Here is a 20,996-nt window from a genome sequence, read left to right as displayed (position 1 = left end):
GAGGCTTCTGAGTGTTATTAAATAGTCATCTTCAGAAGTGTGGCACTATATTACCTTTAAAATTGTTGACTGTTCTGTGATGTCTCAAATTCATGTTTTTTCAATAACCAAAAATTAACTCCACTTGATCATAATAGACTCTGGTTTAAAATATATTTATTTGTTCTGTTTTTATGCTGCCAACTAAATTAACACTTTACAGCTTTGGGATTAGAGCTGGGTTGCGATAGGAGAGCAGAAACCTCCTTAGTTTTTGTTGGGAGGGAAGGGGGAAGTGAAACTGAACCTCCAATTATTTGAAATGTTTTGGCTAGTGAATCCTTTTGTTCAAATCTTCAAGCACCAGGATTTCTATTCTCTTGCATTAATATTTTTTTAAAGGAAAACAGTCTTTTAAAAAAAAAAAAAAAGCTTAAGTGCAGCTGGATGCAAATTAACATCAGCACAAAGGGTTGGAAACATGACCTTAAGGGGGCGTTCACTATATGTCCACAGCAAATATGAATGGCAATGAAATTGGCATGTGGTCCCATGGATTCCGCCTGAGCTGGTGCTGAGATGGTTAAAAACTAAAAATTGGAATATAAAGAATCTTTGAGAGACTGTGTGCTTTTTATGGTTCAGAGGCCCTTTCATGCAGGGAGACATTGTCCTTACTTGCACTGGTTATGTCATGCTCTCGCAGCATGGCATAACATGATGTGACTGATGCGGTCTCATGTGCCACATTACAGTGAAATCATTGGAGGAAGAAAAGTTTTCAGCACTGTTATTTTAGGATATTTGTAAAGTAATTCTTGCGTGTGCTGCTATTGTTGAGATTAAAGGTGATGTACAGGCTTTGAATTACATGCACAGCTCCCATTGATAACAATAGGAGTGCTGCCACAGATCACAAAGAATCTGCAGCTCAGAGCTGAAGTTGGAAACCCCTCACTACTTCTATATGAAATGAGTTTGGTGGGCTTAGATGATTTCCTAGTGATTAGTATAAAGGCATCAACACAAGTGCATTAATAGTCACTCCTCTGTGTGCAATCTCAACAGAGGGCAATGGCTGAATGGGCCATAGAAAGTGAGCTAATCACTCATGCCGAGAGGTGGTCCCTTCAAAATAGTGTGGAGGAACATTCGTGCAGTGAGTATCTGAGGCTTCACTTCCATTGCTTGTGCTATTGTTTTTCTTTGGATCAATGGGGCAGGGGGCCCTTACTCTCTAGGAAGACAGTTTTGCACCTTTTATGAGTACTAATTCAGTTAGAAAAACCAGCCAACCGACAAAACACCATTACCTGAATCCAGAGGCTTTACAACGCAGATGTTCAAATACATTTAGGGCTGAAACTTTGCAGTAGGTTGGGGTTTCAACCCAGAAGTCAAATTCTTACCAAATTTAAGACAGAGACAAGATTTTGTAGTATGCAAAATTGAGAATTTTTTTTTCTGGGGGGGAGAGGGGAAGGGAATCCTTGCTCTTCAGTAGCTTAGGGTGTTATCTCTTGTTATGAATTTGTACACTACCTAGCACAATGACTGGGGTTCCCAACCAACACAAATAAATAAAATCTCCTCCTTAGCTGAAGTGAATAATAAAACTCCCATTGACTTAAATGGAAGCAGGGTTCAGCCTTTTGTCGTATTATAAACCAGATTTAATAAATGCACTCCCTCTAGTTCCCAGCTTATGGAAACCTCAGCAGATCCTGGCCCTACCTAAAAAATTTAACCTGGGAAGTGATATGTCTGTTACTTTTTTGTACGGTACAATCAAATGATAGTAATATTTTAAAATTAGCGGAGGTGCTAAACTATTAAAAGACTTCAGACTGTGAACAATTTTTCTCTCTCAAAGTAATTTTATAGGCTGTTCTTTTATGTGCTTAAATAGAGACCACATCCTTAGAAGTATTCAGTACTAAAACTCCCACTGAAGTAAAAGGAAGTTATGGGTGCTCAGCACCGCTCTGGATCAGATACTACACCACAGAGTCCAGATAGCTATGGTCCAATAGAGCATAATATCCCAGCAGATTTCTGGTTTGAAATTTTAAAAATAAAAACATACCTTGTACCTTCACTAACAAACATTTTCCGAGGACTTAATATTATAGTTTCTCCAAGGCAAAGAGAGACTCTTCCTCTTTCTCCATCACAGCAATTATAATGACTGGAGTTCATGCTAGTGCCATCTTGAGGTTGTGGAAGTAGTGTATGAGCAAAGCATTTCTTCCTGAGACTGACCTTTCTCCTGAATTGAGTGAAAGTATGAGTCCATTTGTGTTCTTTGGTGGCTCAACTGTTATTCTAGTGTTTGGCATCACCTATTAGCTACTGAAAACTCCTTCCATTCTGCGATTTATAACATTTCCTTTAATCACTGATCTGTGGCTTACCACATTTGTGACGGATATTTTTGTAATGTTTTATGTGAAGGAGAGCCAAATCCTCTGTTATTCCCAGGGAAGTATGGCATGGACAGTAGCAGTGTTAGCTTCACCAGAATGCCTTTTGTCGCTTATGGGCAGGGATCACCTCTAGGGCTCTAAGGGCAGTTCAATCACCAATCTGTGTTCGGTCCTTGATGTATGTATTGAGACTGCCAAGGAGTTCTATCTGTGGTGTAGGTCTCTGTGATGTGGATGCTCTTCCACTTGGAACTGGATTGACAGCACCAAATTCATTTCAGGTTCATATTCAGACCACTGAGCAGCGATTAGCTGGTTATTGCTCTCACTCAAGATTTACTTGGGATGGATACAAGCTTGTGATGTCAGTGAGCTGCACAGATATTTTTGTGAGATAGGGCATGAGCTTACAAATACTTATTACTAGATCTAGTTCTCACTGGCATGAGTGTCCTACTTATTTAGCTGGGGACTTCATGCCTGCACCAATCCTAATGGTACAGGGACAGAAATGAGGTTTTCTATGCTTTCTATCTTCAGAGGTGAGGGTTCAGTCCCCTGTAACTTACACTACCCTACTGCCATGGTCTTGTGCCTTCATCCTTCCCCACTCCCACAGGATCACCCCTGCCACACTCCTTTCTACTTTCTTCCTCTGACTTGCACTCCTCCGCCAACCCCCCACCAATACATCCTTACCCATGGGCTTCTGTGGGGATGGCACAAAATTGTTGTTGAACCTGGTGAAGAGGCTCTCTGTACAAAAAACCATAGGCCACTAATGAATCTGGCTATAGGTCCAGTAGTAAGGGTATGAAGGATTTGGCCTTGAGTTAGTTTTTTCTAGTCATCAGTAGGTCAAGTACGTAGATACTATGACAGGCACCTTTAAGAATATTGTAGGCACATAGTGATTCTTAATACAACAAATAGGCATTAATGTTTGTAAACAACTTTGAGATGCTCAGATGAAGTGGTTATGTATGTACAAAATACTATGATTACACCTCAATTTTGACTTTGCAACTCCTGGTGTGACTGAAGAACATCAGTAGCTATATATTTATCACATGGGTAAAATATCATTTCTTCTTTTAGGCATTTGTTTGACTATGTGGAAGAAGATGACAACCATGCATGGATGATTTGATGTAATTTACACCTGCAAGATTTGCAAAAGGCAATTATCATTGTGAAGTGTTGACAGAGATTTATGGGAGGAAGGTGGTCCAAGAGAGGGATGCTGATGATATCAACACAGTGGATTAAATGCACTTTTATACCTTTATTGACATATGAATTAACCATGCTAAAAATGCAATGAAAAGGGAGTTGATGGAGCAATAATGTGGCACAAACTACTGGATATGGATTTAGCTCTGCCATCCCTCTATAAGGCACATAAATGGTATTCTACATCTGAGCTAAAATAGGATGTTTAGGTTCTCAGAATGCTTGCTTGTTAAGATAATGAACAGCGATGGCAAACAAAATTTTTGAAAGGATAAGAAACAAGGAAGAGATTTGAAGGAATTCTTTTGTTTTTTCATTGGTATTTGTTCATACTGTGGATTTTGAGGGAAAGCTTAAGAAAACTCAAGGAATATTTCTAACTGGGAAATGGAACCTGGATCTGAGCCTAACCAACATCAGAAAAGAAAGCCTGTGACGCATGGACTGGAAGATCAAAAAAGGGTAGGTGACAAGACTTTACCAGTGGCATTTTGTGCTTAAATTGCTGGGCATTATTCAGGGATCTCAAGTGCAATTTATAATTTTTGTATCCATTGATACTGTTTTCCATTGTTTAGCCAATCTCTGAGTATAAAATAGTTCTGGCTTTTCTGGACTTGTTGCTACATGGGGAGTAAAGGGCTGAAAAAGGTCCTCAGGTCTTTATTTCATTCATTGTGTCCCATCTTCCCTTATTCATCCTTAAAGGCGGGGGTGGGGGGGAAGCTTTGTATTAAGAGACTGCTGTCCTGGGGTTGTTGATAGTATAAATGAGATATGGTGACACCTGCTTTATCAAGTCAGACTGATTTATTGTATTTATTTGTTTGTTTTTTTGTTTTTACTTTTACAATTTACCTTTAAATGGCTATAATTCTTCAGGCTTTCTTGTGATTTTTGGCCGCTGAATTGAAAGATTCTGAAGATTATTGTACTGTCATTCTGAGACCAACATTATTTTTATAATGTACAACAGAATTCAGTCAACTGACATTATTTTGATGGAAAAACACCACAACAATATGTAACTAATGTTGACCAGCAGTTCTCTAGCTCATATTGGCGAGTTTCTGGAAATGTGTGTGTTAAGAAAGCATTGCATTATCGCCTAAACAAAACCACCGTCTCTGGCAAACTGATAGTCTGGGAGCAACTGGGGGTTTCAAGTTGTTGTTGTTGTGTCAAGACAACAAGTCAAACAAATTGTTAAACTTGACAAGTCTGCTATATAAATCATTTTATATTTTCTAATGAGGATTTGGTTGGTGAAAGAAAATATTACATGTTCTGGTTTCTGTGGGGAGCTCTTTCAGCATTGCTTTAACATGACTTTTTTTTTTTATTTATGCTGAAATATGAGAGCTGAAAACTGACCAACTATTTAACCATTTCGACAAGGCCAACTGATTTGGGGAGGAGCCTGTATATTATTTTACTGAGTCTGTCAAAGAATAAAAGTGATTCTTTGTTTTTAGAAATCAAGCCAGGCCAAGGAGCATTCAGAAACTAGATAGAAATGCATCTCTTTTGTTAGCCAGAAATGACATATTTAAGGAACCCAGAAGAAGCCCTGAATGGATTTTAATGCACTCAGTTCAATCTATTAGCTGTAAAGCTGTCAAGATCCTCCCTCTCCTATTTTCAAGGAAGCATTCTGGGACTGAGATAAATCAATAAGGGTTGAAAGAAAATCCCTCTCTTGACTTCGTTTCTAAGAGGCTGTTAATATTTTTTTAAATGTACATCAGTACTGTATACAAGCCTTAATGGGGAAACATTTGGGACCTGTGACACAAAGGTATATTCTAATTGTTCTGTTACACCAAAATTAATAAGCAGTTATGATTCTGTCCTCGCTGATAGGTATAGAAGCCTACATCTCCCATCTGCTCTTGGTGCTGGGTGTTTGGTGCACATGTAATATGGGGCTTCTGAAAATATAATATAACCCCAAGTGAGGCTCAGTGGCAGCTGGGATAACATCAATTGGTCATGCTTAGCTGACATTCATTTTAACTTGAACTCTAGCTGTCATGGAGATTATTAAATTTATAATGATATATGTAAGATCCATTTTAATGACTCTTCATGCTTGGGTGATCTCTCTGTCACTTCTGTTTGCAAAACAAGTCTTAATAGAGTATTAAATTTCATTTCCTATTGAATTTTCTAGGGAAAGATTACTTGCAAAAACTTTGCTCAGATTTATGTTTACTGAGAGACAGAATCTGGAAAATAGAGATGCAGTCTTTCTGTTCTGGATGTGAATAAAAATATTCTCCCATGCAATTTCTCACATACGGTAAATCCAGAATCCTTGAAAATGTGACTTAGAATATTGTGCATCTGATCAAGGAGCATTGAAAATTAGACTTGTACAGTACAGATTGGATATTTAAAATCAGGCAGAAATAGGAAGAAATAAGGCCAAACTCATTTTAAATCAGGAAAATCATATACTCTCCTGTCTTTGAAACTCTGAATTTTTATCAGCACTAAAAGATGACGACATCCTTTTTTGCATTCTTCAGACAACAATGGGAAACATATCAATGTGTATGTGTTTATAAGTTCTTTTGGATGACCTATATTGCCCAAGCAAAATAAGGAACACTGAAGACTAGGCTTGACTTTGTTTTTATTTCCTTTCTACTTTTTTTGGTAGCCAAATTACTGGCCATCTAATTTTATTAGAGTGCTTAGTCCAGTTCCCAGTTTTCTGTCTTCTGTTTGGTTTTTGTTTAATCTTCCAAAAAGTTTAAAAAATCTGGGTGCTGCTCCAGTCCCCATTCAATTTGATGGGAGCAGGTTCTTTTCAGTTGTCAATTTATTAGCTTCCCAGACAAAATTACAATGGAATTGAGACTAATAATGTTCAGAGTCACACTGGATTTACCCACAACACTTTTCATTGGCTTTAGTGAGAATTAGCTAAATCCTATGTAACTCTTAAATTAAGGGTAAAAGTGGATCAGCTTTAAGAACCATATCTTTACTCATGTGCATAACTCGGCTGAAGCCAGTAGAACTATTTATGTGAGTAGTGAGCAGGATTTGGTCCTCTTTATGACCAAAACAAATTTACACTGGGAATAGCAGTGGTACAGCCCTGTTTGAAGCTTGTTTGCAGGTTATTGGTTTGATACCAGTTACAGATGTCCATTTATCCATTATTAGTAAATTCAGAGTTAATCTTTTCTGAAGAAGGTGCTGTGGAGAAATCACTATAGAGCAAGTAAAAATTGCTGAGGGGTAATCTGATTAGGTAGATATTGTTTAGTTCAATAATAATCCATTTAACCAGTACAGATGGAAGATGTAAATTTTCTGGGACACAAAACTATTGATCAGTGAAAGGGAATGTCTCTTGGATTGATTTCTCCCTCCCCCCGAGTTCTCATTCAGATTTAGTAGTTCTTTTGTACTGACAAATATGGAATATTGTAAACAAGCATGGGTTTTCAGTATACCTGGCAATGATGACAAAGGAGTGGTTTCTCTGAAACTTTTACTTTTCTCCTATCTGTGAATAAATGGGCCTTGATTAGATGATTAAAACTGATCAACTTTATTGCCAATCATCAGTTTAATTCAGACTTGAAAAATAAATTGAATATTTTTCCCTAATTGTACGTATGCTCCAATTTGACTCAGAAATCAGCTGCTTACTTTGGTAAAGCACATTGTGTCTAATAAAAACTCAGACTCATTTAGTTATTTTACTTACAAGAAAATTTTCCTTCTTGCCCTTACTGATTCAATGAATATGTAAGAACTGCAGGGGTAAACAAGCCCTTAGTCAGTTTAAGTCTACATTAAAAGCAGGCTTGAAATATTTTATTATAATGTGATAGATTTGATGCATAGCTTTCCTCCCAGTTCTTCTTATTAAACATTCTTCATGATATGCGTGGCTGGTTTCATATGCTATGGGGGTTTTTATGCTTTTTTTTTTTTTCTTTTTTTTTTTCCCCCTCCCCCTGGGTTGTTAAGTCTGTATTACCAAGCAAACCTGTGGTACATTGCCACTACCTTACCATCAATTAATGGTGGTTTCATGAGCATAAATACTCACACAGGTATTAATTTATAGCTTGAATGCTCTAAGGTGTGGTTAGATCTGTTGGATGGATGGATGAATGTTAGGTTTATAGAAGTGGTTATTTTTTTTTTTTAATGCTGAGATCTCAAAGCACTCTGCAAATACTGCAAAGCTGAGTCAGTGTGCAAGCACTGAAGTGTAGTCAGTTCTTGAGTGCAACAAGAGTTGCTTTTATGCAAAAGCCGAAAGCTGTTGTATGGTGTGGGGTGCTGGTGTAACCAGACTGTCTTATTGTGGTTCTATTGGAAAATAAACCAGAGAGAAATCCATCCAGCAAGATACAGGTTTGGAAAGTAATCTCATGTAGACTGTAAAACAGGGTTTCTATTTTATTAAGGATCCAATCCTGCAACCTTGCATTGAGTGGGAGAAGACAACTCAGATGAGTTAGGGTCAGGCTTTAACTTTGTATAATTTTTCCTGGATGAAAAAATCCATGTTTAAATCTCACCTGCAATGTTATATTTGCAAACATAACACTTACATGTTATGAATGATAAGATGCCGTGTTTCTGTTATACCAGTTGACCAGTTTTAATATTTGTGTTTCCATTTAGAAAAGAATGGGCTGGATCCTCACATAGTGTATAATCTCATATTTTTAATGGGATACAATGGACTATGCTAGTTTATACCAACAGAGGATCTGGCCTTGCATGTTAAAAGCAGTTAAATTAGGATTTGATGTGCTTGAGAAGTACATTGTTCAGTCTTGTCTGTGCTGAAGTCAGAATGGAATGCTCTCAGTTTAATAGTTTTTTCTTCCAATAATTATCTGTAAAGTAAAAGGAACTTTTTGTGTTTCTGCTTTTTCTTTTTCTTTTTCTTAGATTCAGACTTGGTCAGGTTGATTGTTACTTGTACATTCTGTTGCTTTTAAGTGAATAAGGCGTGTGTAACAGTCTCTTAAGATTACTTTGATGCTCATGCATCAAAGTGAAAGCTTAAGATTCAAAGTTTTATGAGCAGTTTACTTCTGCCTCTCAGGATATCAGAAAAGGGGGTTCATTATCCAGAAATTCTTTCCCTTACCAAGGAGATGATCTAGAGTTTTAGCTTAGGATTTTCAAAAAGCACCCAAGTGACCTTCCCTGATTACAATGAGGTGTGTGCTCCTAAGTCACTTAGGTGCTTTTTGAAAAGTCAGAAGAATAAGGGAAGGATTAATAGCCAGGTCAATAGTAATCTGCATATGCTGGTGGGTCAAAGCTTACATCAGAAGACACGGAAGAGTTTTGCAGAGAAAGAGAGGGATTAATAAACTAAGGCTAGTTACTGTAGTTTAAGTGCTAAAGAAATAATTAAACAAGCATGAAACATGACATGACATGCTGTAGTAATCTGAATAGCTTCAGGTAAGCATCTGTAGTATCTTTTTTTATTTAATATGCCTTAATGCACAATTTAGCAGACTGTCCAGTTGTGGATCTTTATCTTTACTGAAGTCCAGGGCACAGGGGAGAAATTGTGATATACTCACAGACTAGACTGATTTTAATCAGAAGAAAGCAGGGGAATTCCCCCAGTGGTTTGATTCCAAAAACCTTACATTTCCAGTGGCATGCTATCTCTTGGGAAGAAACGGACACAGTGCAGAGATACAAATGCAGCTTTAAATGAAACTGTACAAAATGAAAAGGAAATCATTTAGGCATGAATGTACTGGTCCTGAGGATGCTCAGCACCGTGAAGCCATGGAACTGAGGTTACTAAGGATCTTGTGCGATCAGGCTCTAAATCAATTTCTACCATGAGCTTGTCCACAAGAGCTCTTCTGCTCATGAGTGTATGTCTGTATAATGTGTAGGCAGCTGGACTTCCTTCTCTCCTTTTGGAAGATTAAGAATGTATTGTAGGATTTGCCATAGCAGATCTGACTGATGGTCCTCTGGTCTGGTATCCTGCTTGTGGCAGTGATCAATATCTGATACTTCAGAGGAAGGTGGGGTTGGGGGGGGGAGGGGAAAAATCCCAACCACCAACATAATGCACTCAGCCAGTCGTGTTGTATGTGGGGAAGAATATCCTTATTTTATATTGCACAGTTATGAATATTAATAGTCCCAGAATTATCTACCTGTCACAAAATCCAGCCAGGCTATCTGATTCTGTGAGATTTCAGCCTGTGACAAACGATATTCTGTGTAAAATACCATTTCCTTCACCACATTGAAAGTGAGTTTTTCAGGGCATGTCTATGCTATGGGCGCGACAGCAGCACAGATGTAGCTTCCTATATCAACAGAGAAGGGGATTTTACATTGCTGTAGATAACCCACCTCCGCGAGTGGTTGATGGAGGAATTCTTCCACTGGCCTAGCCTTGTGTACACTGGATATTCCTGGGGGAATTCTGTGCCAAAAAAGTTAAAAATTCTGTGCACAATATTTTAAAATTCTGCATATTTTATTTGTCAAATTAACAATCACTTCAATTATTTTGAATACCTGTCAGCAAGTATGTCTGTAACAATATGGACAACAAAAAAAGATTCAGGAAATGGTGTTGGGTTTGTTTCTGGACAAATCAATTCTTTACTAGGCATATTAATACAGAACTTTGAGTAACTTAAACTACAATACAGAAACGGATTTCCTACACCCCTCAGAAGCAGTGTAAAGCTTTGGGGGAGTCGGGGTAATGGAAGAGCGGAGGGAGAAGGAAGTAGTTGCTGGGAAGGAGCATGGGAGTGAACCTGGAGGGTTGTTGGGTGGGTGGCACAGGTTATTGGGATGGGGATGGATTGTTGGGGAGCCTTTCCTATGCAGACCCTGGCTGATCCCTAGCTTCCCATTCAGTTAAGCAAATATCCACCCCCACCCCCATGTAGCCCTGTACCCCCGCTCCCATTCAGCCCACACCCCAGTCTGTCACCCCACTAGCCCTTCTGAATCCTCGCCTGTGACCCCCCAGCAGCCCCCTGTGCCCTGCTCTGTCCATCTTCTCCCCCCGCACCTCTTTCCCACCCACATCCTGTGCCTCCTGACCTGGCCCCGCGGGCAGCATGCTGTGAAGAACACACCCTCTCCTCCTCCTCCCTTTCCCCTCCTCAGCTGCCTGCTCCTATCCTACCTCACTTGCCCTCTGTTTTGGTGCCACAGCAGCCCCTGGTGGGTGTAAGTGCAGTGCCTCCCCAGCAGAATATATTTTCTCTGGAGGAAAAAGAACCTGCCAGGGGGAGAAGGAGAATGAATTCTGCACATGCGCAGTTGCACAGAATTCCCCTGGGAGTAACTAGAGGCTAGGCTAGTTTAACAACGTCACTCATGGGTGTGAAACATTCACACCCCTGAGTGACCTAAATTTTAAGTAGACTAGGGCTAAATAGTGAAGCGAAAGGTCTATGTTTGGAATCAGAGTTGCAGCTGTTTCTGATTTTTAATGTACCTTTAATTAGAACTGAGACATAACATTCATTGTTTCTGTAGCGAGTTTTTTTTTTTAAGGTCTGTATAGCTTGATTATTTTTCCCCCCCACCTTGCTATGAACAACAAAATGCTGTGTGTAATCCACCCTGGCACCCTTCAGGTTGTTCATCTTGCACTGTGCCCTTGCAGACAGTTTTTCCTTACCGCGGAGGATTATACTCTCTCTTTAACTGAGAGTTTAAACTTACTACTTCACTCCTGCTTCAGACTCCTATAAGGTTAGAGTTCGGTTCACTTCTTTCTGAGGTACTGACCATGATTTTTTCTCCCATTAAGGGTCTAATCTGGCACATCCTGTGGTTAGTCACTTGTGTAAATAAGGGTTTCCTGGATCAGGCCCTAGCAACCTGCCACTTCCAGGTATTGGGAACAAAAGCATAGGCTAGGAAAAAGAGAGAAACTACAAAATAAGAATTATGTATGTAAACACATCTAGTGATAGAGAAAGCATGGCTAGTTGAGTACAAAAATTGTGTTCTAAAGTATGGAATATTACCCTCGTAACACATTTATTTGTTCTTGGCCTACAAGCTGTAAAGGTTTCTCCCCGCTTATCAGTTTGCAACATATTATTGGATGCGAGTGTGTCATCCATCCTTCCTCTCGTTCAGTGAAGCTTGTGTTGATTATAGCCACCTTTTTGAAGTGAAATACAAAATATTTTCCCAGTTCAGTGCACCCTTGTTTGGTATGGGTATCAGTAAAATGTTTGCTGTGCCATTTTAAAAAAACATGCTCTCTGATGCACAATTTAAGAGCCTGATCCTGTCCTGCAGCCCTTACTCGTGCAAGCAGCCCAACTTAAGTCAATGGGACTCCTTGTGTAAGTAAGGATTACAGAACTGAGCCCAAACTATTGTTTCCTATTGTCTGCTAGCTTCTTGTTTCTTTTTCTATTCTAATGTTGACCTAAATGGAGATTTTCATTTAACAAAAATATTTTTCTTTCTAACGTCTAAAATGTGACTCTCAGATTTTACACATAAAACTCCATTACTGCGTTGATTTCCTTTGCATCTCTTTGGAAGAGTACTGCCATTATCATGCAAATAGATAGCCTCTGGCTGCAAGTGAATTGTCATATACTATAACATATCGACTATAATATTAAATTTCTCAAGATTTAGATAGCTTGTGCAATTCATATTGGGCAGCTAGACACCAACTGTCTCAGTATCTCTGCTTTGAAATCTGTTTGTTATTCCTGATGTCCCTCACCTGGTTTGATATTCCTGCAAAGGGAGGGGAATGATTATTTTCAGGGCATGCTGCACAGCCCATTTTCAAGGCATTTTTGGGATGGAAGGGGTACGAGGAGAACACAAATATCTGGGGGGGTGTTATTTCTAGGGCTTGGGTGGTTAGCTTTTTTGTCTTTGGCAGGCTATCTTCTAGCTTGCGGGAGGCTGGGTTTATTATGATTCCGTTTTTATCATATGCTCAAGTCACCTAGAGTATTGGATCAGCGCTTCCTAATGTAGCCTATAAATCCAAACAAACTACAGTGGTACACTAAACCTTTATTACCAGTTTTATAGTAGTGAGGCTCAGTGTATCTTTGGTATTTATAAACAGCCTTGTTGTAACATGCATCTTGTTACTCTGTAAAACATAGAGTAGGTTGCTGCATGCAGATGAAAATCTGCAGCAAGGGCTGTGAGAAGGGAAGCTGTATATACAATAGGGAGGTATGAATATAATTTAAATTCTAGCTTCTTACAAAAGGATGTCATAATTGCAAGAAGGGGTACATGGGACGTTGCAGAAATCTGTGATTAAACCAAGGTTATTACAGATAATGTGGTACTTCTCCTTTTATCCACCAAAGGCTCCTGAAGGTTACACTGGTTTAACTTTGAAGTAACTCACTGGAGAGGCTGCAGATTTACACTGGAGTAAGGGAAAACAGTGGTCTGTTTTATCCCTCTTCCCTCCCCCCACCAAGATTTATATGCAGAGCAGCACCATCTCCACCATCCTCTCCCTGGCCTTTGCAGAATTTGGTCAGGAAGGTAATGTAACGTAGGGCTGTATTACCTTTTTCTGCAGCACGTTTCCCTCAAGCCAGATCTCCCTAAGTAGGTCTCAGGTAGTCTGTCTGAGAGCCAGGGAACCTGATGAGAGAACCACCAGCACCAAGCCCCCGTAGAGACCTGGGACCTTTTGTGATTTCCCCCCAGAACTCCTCAGATTTGTATGGGTGGGGCTTGCAATATATTTTCCATAGGGGAAACCCGTAATCTCCAAAAATGAGGGAACTCGGTGAGGGGGATCTTCACTTAAGTTTCCTTCAGAGCTCCTTTTTACCATTATTTCTGAGGGAAGAGATTAAATTGGTCCGGTGCTTGTGGCGTTAAGAAAATGGCATAGTACTGAGGTTGTGATTCCCATAGATTGCTGACAGGATGTGATGCTTAGATATCTCTTGATGCTATTTTATGCCAATGCTGGTGAGGGCAGCTTTTTTTCCAGACCTTGTCTCTAAAAGAGGAATTGCAGTAAGGAAAAAGTGCTTCCACAATATCACACTGTACTAAGTTGATGAATCTATGATGGGTTTTAGCAGAGTATTTATTTATTTTGTGTCTCATTCGCAGGTAGACATGGGTAGAAATCAATCAAAGTGCTGTAAGCATTCAGCTAGCACTAGGTTAATTATTTAAATAAATCTGCTTTTAGAGGTTTCACAGTTCTTTATTGTGATGACAGCAAGGACTCTCAGATCTTCACTAAGATGGAGGGTATGTTTGGGGTAAACAATGTACCTCTGAAGACATAAACAGTTTGCTAGAATTGCCTCTGTTATCTTGATGTATCTACATCTACATCTTAATCTGCCATGCGAATGTCTCCCGTTTCTTCACTACATCCCATCTCAAACACAGTATATATTTGATGCTACCACATTTGTGAACACTGCTTCAGATTCAGTATTGTGATAATCCTCTTCCTTATGGATTAAGAAGATTCTACTTCTGAATGTTTTTTTGGGGGAAAGGCTCTAAATGCTAATTTTGCAAGTAACTCTAGCTGCTGATTCTGCATTCAGATGAACTTTTCACACAGACTTTTTTCTCTCCTGTGTTAGTTTTGCTAGGAAAGCTTTCATCTAGTCAAACAACATCAGCTTCAGAATCAACCAATGCTAAAGGAACAATAAACCAAGCAAACATCTTAATGCAAAAATGGGCTGAGTTCCTTCTAGTCCAGGGGTTCTCAAACTTCAATGCACCGGGACCCTCTTCTGACAATAAAAATTACTATACGACACCAGAAGAGGGGACTGAAGCCTGAGCCTGCCCCAACCCTGCCAGGTTGGGCGGTGGGGAAAACAAACCCCAAGGGCTTCAGCCCCAGGCAGGGGGCCTGTAACCTGAGCCCCACCACCCAGGGCTAAAGCCCAAGGGCTTCAGCCTCAGGCAGTGGGGCTCGGGCTTCAGCTTCAGCCCCGGGCCCTAGCAGATCTAAGCCAGCCCTGATGACCCCTTTAAAATGGCATTGTGACCCACTTTGGGGTCCTGACCCACAGTTTGAGAATTGCTGTTCTAATCTATATAGGAATTTGGGGCCTGATTCAGCAGAGTATTTAAGTAGTTCCACTGAAATCAATGGGAGTGTGCATATGCTTGAAGTTAGACTCCCATTGGCTTCAATAGTCTTTAGATCAGGCTCTTACACTATTTCTGGGGGCTGAAGTAAACTCTCTTTACTACTTTTTTTAGCACTAAAAATGTGGCCAGCATTGGACAGGACTCAGATATTAAGACAGTCCCTGCCCTGTAGCTTGCAGCCTACAAAACTGGACACTGTGTCACTGCTGGAAAAATTTAACTGCATTTGTTAAACAAAGAGCTTGACAAGTTGGTCTGAGTAGCAGTGTTCTTAATTCCATGCCCCCAGCCCCCATGAATCCTGTGGACATATCGGATAACAGACGAAAAAGTAGCCTTCAAATAAGAAACGTTAAGTCACAACTGGACTCCCTAGGAAGGGTGTGTGTGCATGACCATAAGCGCATGAACACCTGTGTCATCTAGCTGCACGAATGTTGGAAAAAACAAGGTTATTTTGTGTTGTACGCTGTCATTATTTGGTCCTTCTCCATCAGCGGGTGTTAGACCTGGTACAAGAGCCATTAAAGAGAAACATTAGAAAGGAGTGACTTTTGTGTAAATCATCTGTTAGTTATGTGAAATGGTGCTTAATGTGAATTTGGCTGCTTGCTTACATGCCAGTAAATGCAAAATGTATCATAAATACCTCTGCTGGTGTTCAGTTAAAACCCCCCCACATTTTTCAGGTTCTGAATGTTCACTGTAGTGAGTTACCTTATTGCAGCACTGCATTAATATCACGTGTACTGTACTGTCACATGTGTCACATTAGACCTCTCCGTAACATGGCTGAGGCATTTGCAAGCCTGTGGTTTCTGGTTGTTTGGATTAAAACTCATATTTGCAGGAATTTGAAATGATGCTCATCAGGTTTTGGAAGGCTTAGACTCAAAGTGTGCTGATTTTTAGAGCTGAAACTCAGTATCAGCAGTATTCTGATCTCAAAAATTTTTAAAGATGCTTGAGGAAAGAAAAGGAAGATTAGTGGTAGTGTATATGTGTTGGAGTAAAGCCTCTTCATAAATATTTATCAACTGGAGAAAATAAGTGCACAGATGCCTTCTCATTTAAACTCAAATATGTCATGAGTATATCAGCTAGTCGGGGATGGGGATTTAGGTTAGTAGACAATATATTTTCACACTGCTCAACGTCAGATGAGGTGAACTTTGAATGCAGTACGGTATGTTAAATGCTAGACGCAATGGGGCCTAGTGTACTGGGACTTGAGACTTGGGCTTTATTACTGACACTGGCTCTGGTCTACTGGGTGTCCTTGGACAAGTCACTTCACCTCTGTGCGTCAGTGTCACCATCTGTAAAAAGGGGGAATAATACTGACCTCCTTTGTAAAGTAATTTGAGATCTGCTGATGGGAAAGTGCTATATAAGAACTAGGTATTGTTAGCGAAGTGGTCAGTACTTTTTGGTTTATGTGTTAGCCAAAGATGGCACCCATCAAAGCACAGAGCCCTCCAAAGCCTCACCAAGTCCTTGCATTAGTACAGACTTGTAGGATGGAATGTTGGTTCTTGCAGTACCCACTTGCTTGTTGGTAGTTTCATATCCAATTTTGGATTCACCTGACTTTACATAGCTTAGAAGATTAGAATGATCACAGTACGTGGTTATACAGCTACCAGGCTTTTCTGTCTATCTGAACATGTTTAATTAAAGTTGACAATATCAGGTCTCAGTACCCAGAAATAATAAAAGGAAACACATAGCCACTGAACTCTAGAACAGTACGTGAAGTGCAGAAGCTTAAACAAAACACAGATCCCTCCCCATCCTGTTGCAGTGCTGAGTTTCTAAAATGTGGCTGTCTGTTTCTGGCAACTAACCCGACGGATACATGTTCTGATAATAAATGTGAACTTCAGAGCTTTGCTAAAATGTAAAAACAAAAAACCTACTATTTAAGATTCCAGTTCTACACAATACTGGGGCATAACTTCATCCCCACTACAGCCCTCTGGGCCATTTCAATAGCACAAAAGCCAGTTTATACAATCACTTGGGAATTTTTCCTGTATAGGCGGGGATCCCTGAGTGGCTTAAAGCCAGTGTACCAGCTTCACGCCAGTTTCTAGTATAATATTCTAGTCCTGTGCCTCCATGATCCCAGGTTGTTGGCAAAGTTCCTTGTGCCTGGCTGTTAAGGCCACAATATAAAAGAAGGCAGAGGACACCAAATCAGGGTGAATATGAAGGTGACAAAGCCATCTTTGTTCCTTCCCTCCATGCCCCTCTTCTCCCCCTCCCCCCCAATGTTGCACCAAGTATAGCTTGGCTGGACTGGAGGATCTTTACAAATACTTGGAAGTCTGTTCCTTCTGCCAAGAGTACAAGGTGAACACCACAAATACACTGGTGGCATTAGAAACGTCTTAAAGAATGCCAGGAGCATTTCCTTACACTCCTTCCCCTGTTTAAGGTGTGTGCGTGTGTGTGTGATGCCAACAGCTGTTGCAGGTGGAACACAGTGCTCTTAACACAGCCCTTGTGGCCTAAGCAGTAAATTAGTTTCTCATGGGAGTACTCCTATTGCACCATCTCCAAGCTCTTGCTCCCACCATCCCAACAGGGGGGGAAAGTGATAGCAGTGTCTGGTTGCTCTAAGCACCTTAGACATGTATTAGAACAAACCAGCAGCCCTCATCAAACCAGAAAATAACCAGCTGAAAAGGAAATAAAAATCAGCTTCCTGCCATCCTGAGAATTTAGTAAATAATCCTTTTGGCTCTGCCAATACATCAGTGGGAAGGCACATATGGCTACAAGTTAGGTACAACTTTCCATATCTTTTATCCAAATAATTTCTTCTTGGCAAATATTTCAAATCATTGTTCCAAAAATTAAGTGTTAAAAATACCAAATGTAAAAAGCTGAGGGGCAGCACAGCACAAGTCTAGAGTGTGTGCAGAAGTGGGGAAGTGCTCACCTTTGCATTCCTCTGGTGTCTGAGAGCTGTGGGGAGGGCCAGTCCTTGGGTGTAAATTAGGAAAGCTTGAGGATTGCTCTAATCTTGCACCAGTTGTTAACAGCTCTGAGGGGATGGAATGGCAACAGTAAGGGCTATATTGCCCATGCCCCCTTTCCTGTGTACTGAGGGGATGTACAGTGGCTAGGTAGGTCTGCTTTACAGAAAAATCCTCTAGCTATGCAGTACAAAATGGGTGCTCAGTACCTCAGTCTCTGGTCCTAGATATTTTAATGTTACTGACACCAACTAGAAGAGAGTGCACATTTTAACAGGTACCTTCAAAACATCAACTGTTCTTTCATTTATATATATTTTTTAAATTTTTAACATTTTCATAAAGGTTTGGAACAATTTCTGTAGACATTTTGGTTACAATTCTGCTTCCATGGAATTCAGTGGAAGTCGTGCCATGGACTTTGGTGGGAGTAGGATTGAGACGTTGTGGGAAAAGGTCATTCAAAGAAGACTTATTTCAAATAACTAAGACATTAAAGGATTTGCCTCTGTATTTATAATGTTTCAGCTGATCCTGTTTAGATGGGGGGATTCTGGGCTGTTAGACTGGTTAAAAATAGACATAACCTTTTGTCTCAAAACCTTGCAAATACCATGAAGTGTAATAATAGTGTTAACCTGACTTCATTTATCTCTGGGGTTAAGCTATGTAAGTCTGCTATAGTAATTAATTGGGGTCACCATGCATCTGTGGAATCCTGGGAAACTTGGTCTTAGAGTCAACAATTTTCTGAGATGAAGTGTAATGAAAATATGACCATTCTTCTCCACGGAGGGGAGTTGCCTGACTCAGGAAAATCACTTGTTTTCCTTTTTGTAACTCGTATATATCCTAAGGACAACCCCATGCTGTAAAAAGTACATCTGAGTCTACTAAACTACTACTGTAGTTGGCCAGCCTGGATATGCCTATTTAAAAGGGCTGTTAGTGTGGTCCTTGGAGGTTACAACAGGATGTAATTATGTTTCTTTAAAAAAGCTTGCATATGTTTTTTTAGCAAACTTAACATATGCCCGGATGTCGTGTCTATATTCTTTTGGGAGTCTGGAATGACTAATTTTTCTTCTCTAAAATTAGTGTACATTAAAATTACCCATTGCAAATCAATTCCTGCAGTACAATTTAATGAAACCTTTTGTCAACAATTAAGAACAGTAATCTAGAAATGCTTTTTACATTATCAGAATTAATTTCTGGTCACCTTTCCCATTTAGTAAAATGGGATGTGTATGTTCCAATTTGGGATGCCTTACGTTAATTGTAGTTAATGTTATGTTGGATTATCCACTAGTGTTGCTTGTTTAACAAAGCATTTATATGTGGGTCAGATCCTCATCTTGTGTATGTTATTGACTTCAGTAGACTAAAACAACTATGCTGGTTTACATTAGGTGAAGATCTGTTACAATATTTTTGCATTGTTGCTTAAGTCTCTCCTTCTGCACTATCAACAATCCATCAGAGATTGGGTTGCTTTCACTGAGCTCATTATGGATGAGGTATTCCTAATAATAAAAAAAGCCATGTTTGCCAACACTGTTTTTTTTTTGAAACCTTTAAAAAGACTATGACAGAGACTAAAATTAAATATATAGCTCAATTTTAAAAAAAAACTTAAGAGGACCATAAAAGTGCCATCGTGGCTAAACAAATGAAGTAAAGAAGTAGTTAGAGGCAAAAAGGCATCTGTTATAAATTGGAATTTTAAATCATATTGAGGAAAACAGATAAGAGCATAAACTCTGACAAGTCAAATGTAAACATATAATTAGCTCACCCTCCCCCCCCCCCAATGTGAAAAGCAACTAGCTAAAGACTCAAAAACTAAAATTTAAGGGCATCAGAAGCAAGAAGCTTGCCAAGGAATCAGTAGGGCCAGTGGACTATCGAGGTGCTAAAGGAGCATTCAAGGAAGACAAGGCTATTGCAGAGAAGCAAAATGAATGCTTTGTGTCAGTCTCGATTGCAGAGGATGTCAAGGAGATTCCCATAATGGAGCCATTCTGTTGAGGTGACCTCAGTCTGGGAGAGTTCCTCAGATTTTTATCAATAAGAGGAGGTTTTGGAATAAATGGATGACTATCATCTGGTCCTTACTTATTACTGTTTGATTTATCAAAGAGTTCTGAAGGATGTCGATATGAAATTGCACAACTACTAACTGAGGTATGTAACCATCATTTAAATCTGCTTCTGTACCAGATAGCTGGAGGATAGCTAATGCTCCCCCCCCGCTTACTTGCTGCAGCCCCCCCCCCCCCAGTTCACCTCCGCTCCGCCACTGCCTCCGACGAGCGCGTCTCAGCTCCACTTCTCCCCCCTCCCATGCAAGCCTGGAAGCGGTGAGAAGCAGAGCTGCGGCGCACTCGTGGGAGGCGGCGGAGCTGAGGTGAGCTGGGGCAGGGGGGCCGCAGCAAGTAAGGGGGGGCACAGAGGAACCGCTTGCGGTAACACGAATTCGGATGTAACGAGGTAAAGCAGCCCCACTCCCTGGAGCGCTGCTTTACTGCGTTATATCCGAATTCGCGTTATATCGGACTGCATTATGTTGGGGGAGAGGTGTATAGGACAGAGCATGTTTACCTGAGTGTCTGATAATTCTGATTTTTTTGGGGAAGAGTCAACACAGCTTTTGTAAAGGAAAATCATTCCTCACCAATCTATTAGAATTCTTTGAGGGTGTCAACAAGCATGTGGACAGAAGTGATCCACTGGATATAGTGTATTTGGACTTTTAGAAAGCCTTTGACAAGGTCCCTCACCAAAAGTTCTTAAACAAAGTAAGCTGTGATGGAATAAGAGGGAAGGTCCTTTCATGGATCAGTAACTGGTTAAAAGACAAAAAGGGTAAGAAGAAATGGTCAGTTCTCTGAATGGACAAAGGTAAATAGCGGTGTGCCTCTGGGATCTCTATTGAGACCAGTGCTGTTCAACATATTCATAAATGATATGGGAAAAGGGTCAACAGTGAGATGGCAAAATTTGCTGATAATACAAAATTATTCCAAATAAGTCCAAAGCAGACTGTGAAGAGTTATCCAGTTTTGTGAGATCCCTTTGTGACTGGGCAACAAAATGGCAGTTGAAATTCATTGTTGATAAATGCGAAGTAATGCACATTGGAAAACATGATCCCAGCTGTACATACAAAATAATGGGGTCTAAATTAGTTGTTACCATTCAAGAAAGAGAGCTTGGAGTCATTGTGGGC

General features: G+C 40.0%; 1 protein-coding gene across 3 annotated transcripts in view; it reads left to right on the top strand.

Moving 5' to 3' along the window:
- The window catches only part of NAV2 (neuron navigator 2), a 649,830-nt gene that overhangs the window by 2,236 nt on the left and 626,598 nt on the right, over nucleotides 1-20,996 (top strand). For all 3 annotated transcript variants that reach the window (XM_043547852.1, XM_043547853.1, XM_037899955.2), the window contains exon 2: nucleotides 3,504-4,100. In XM_043547852.1, coding sequence (XP_043403787.1) covers nucleotides 4,026-4,100 — 75 coding nt within the window. In that variant the 5' untranslated portion in view covers nucleotides 3,504-4,025. The remainder of the gene's footprint in view (nucleotides 1-3,503; nucleotides 4,101-20,996) is intronic.

The sequence above is a fragment of the Chelonia mydas genome, chromosome 6 (assembly GCF_015237465.2).
Source record: "Chelonia mydas isolate rCheMyd1 chromosome 6, rCheMyd1.pri.v2, whole genome shotgun sequence".
In the NCBI taxonomy this organism is placed as follows: domain Eukaryota; kingdom Metazoa; phylum Chordata; order Testudines; family Cheloniidae; genus Chelonia; species Chelonia mydas.
The sequence above is the reverse complement of the archived record's forward strand: the minus strand, read 5'-3'. Positions and strand labels throughout refer to the sequence as shown.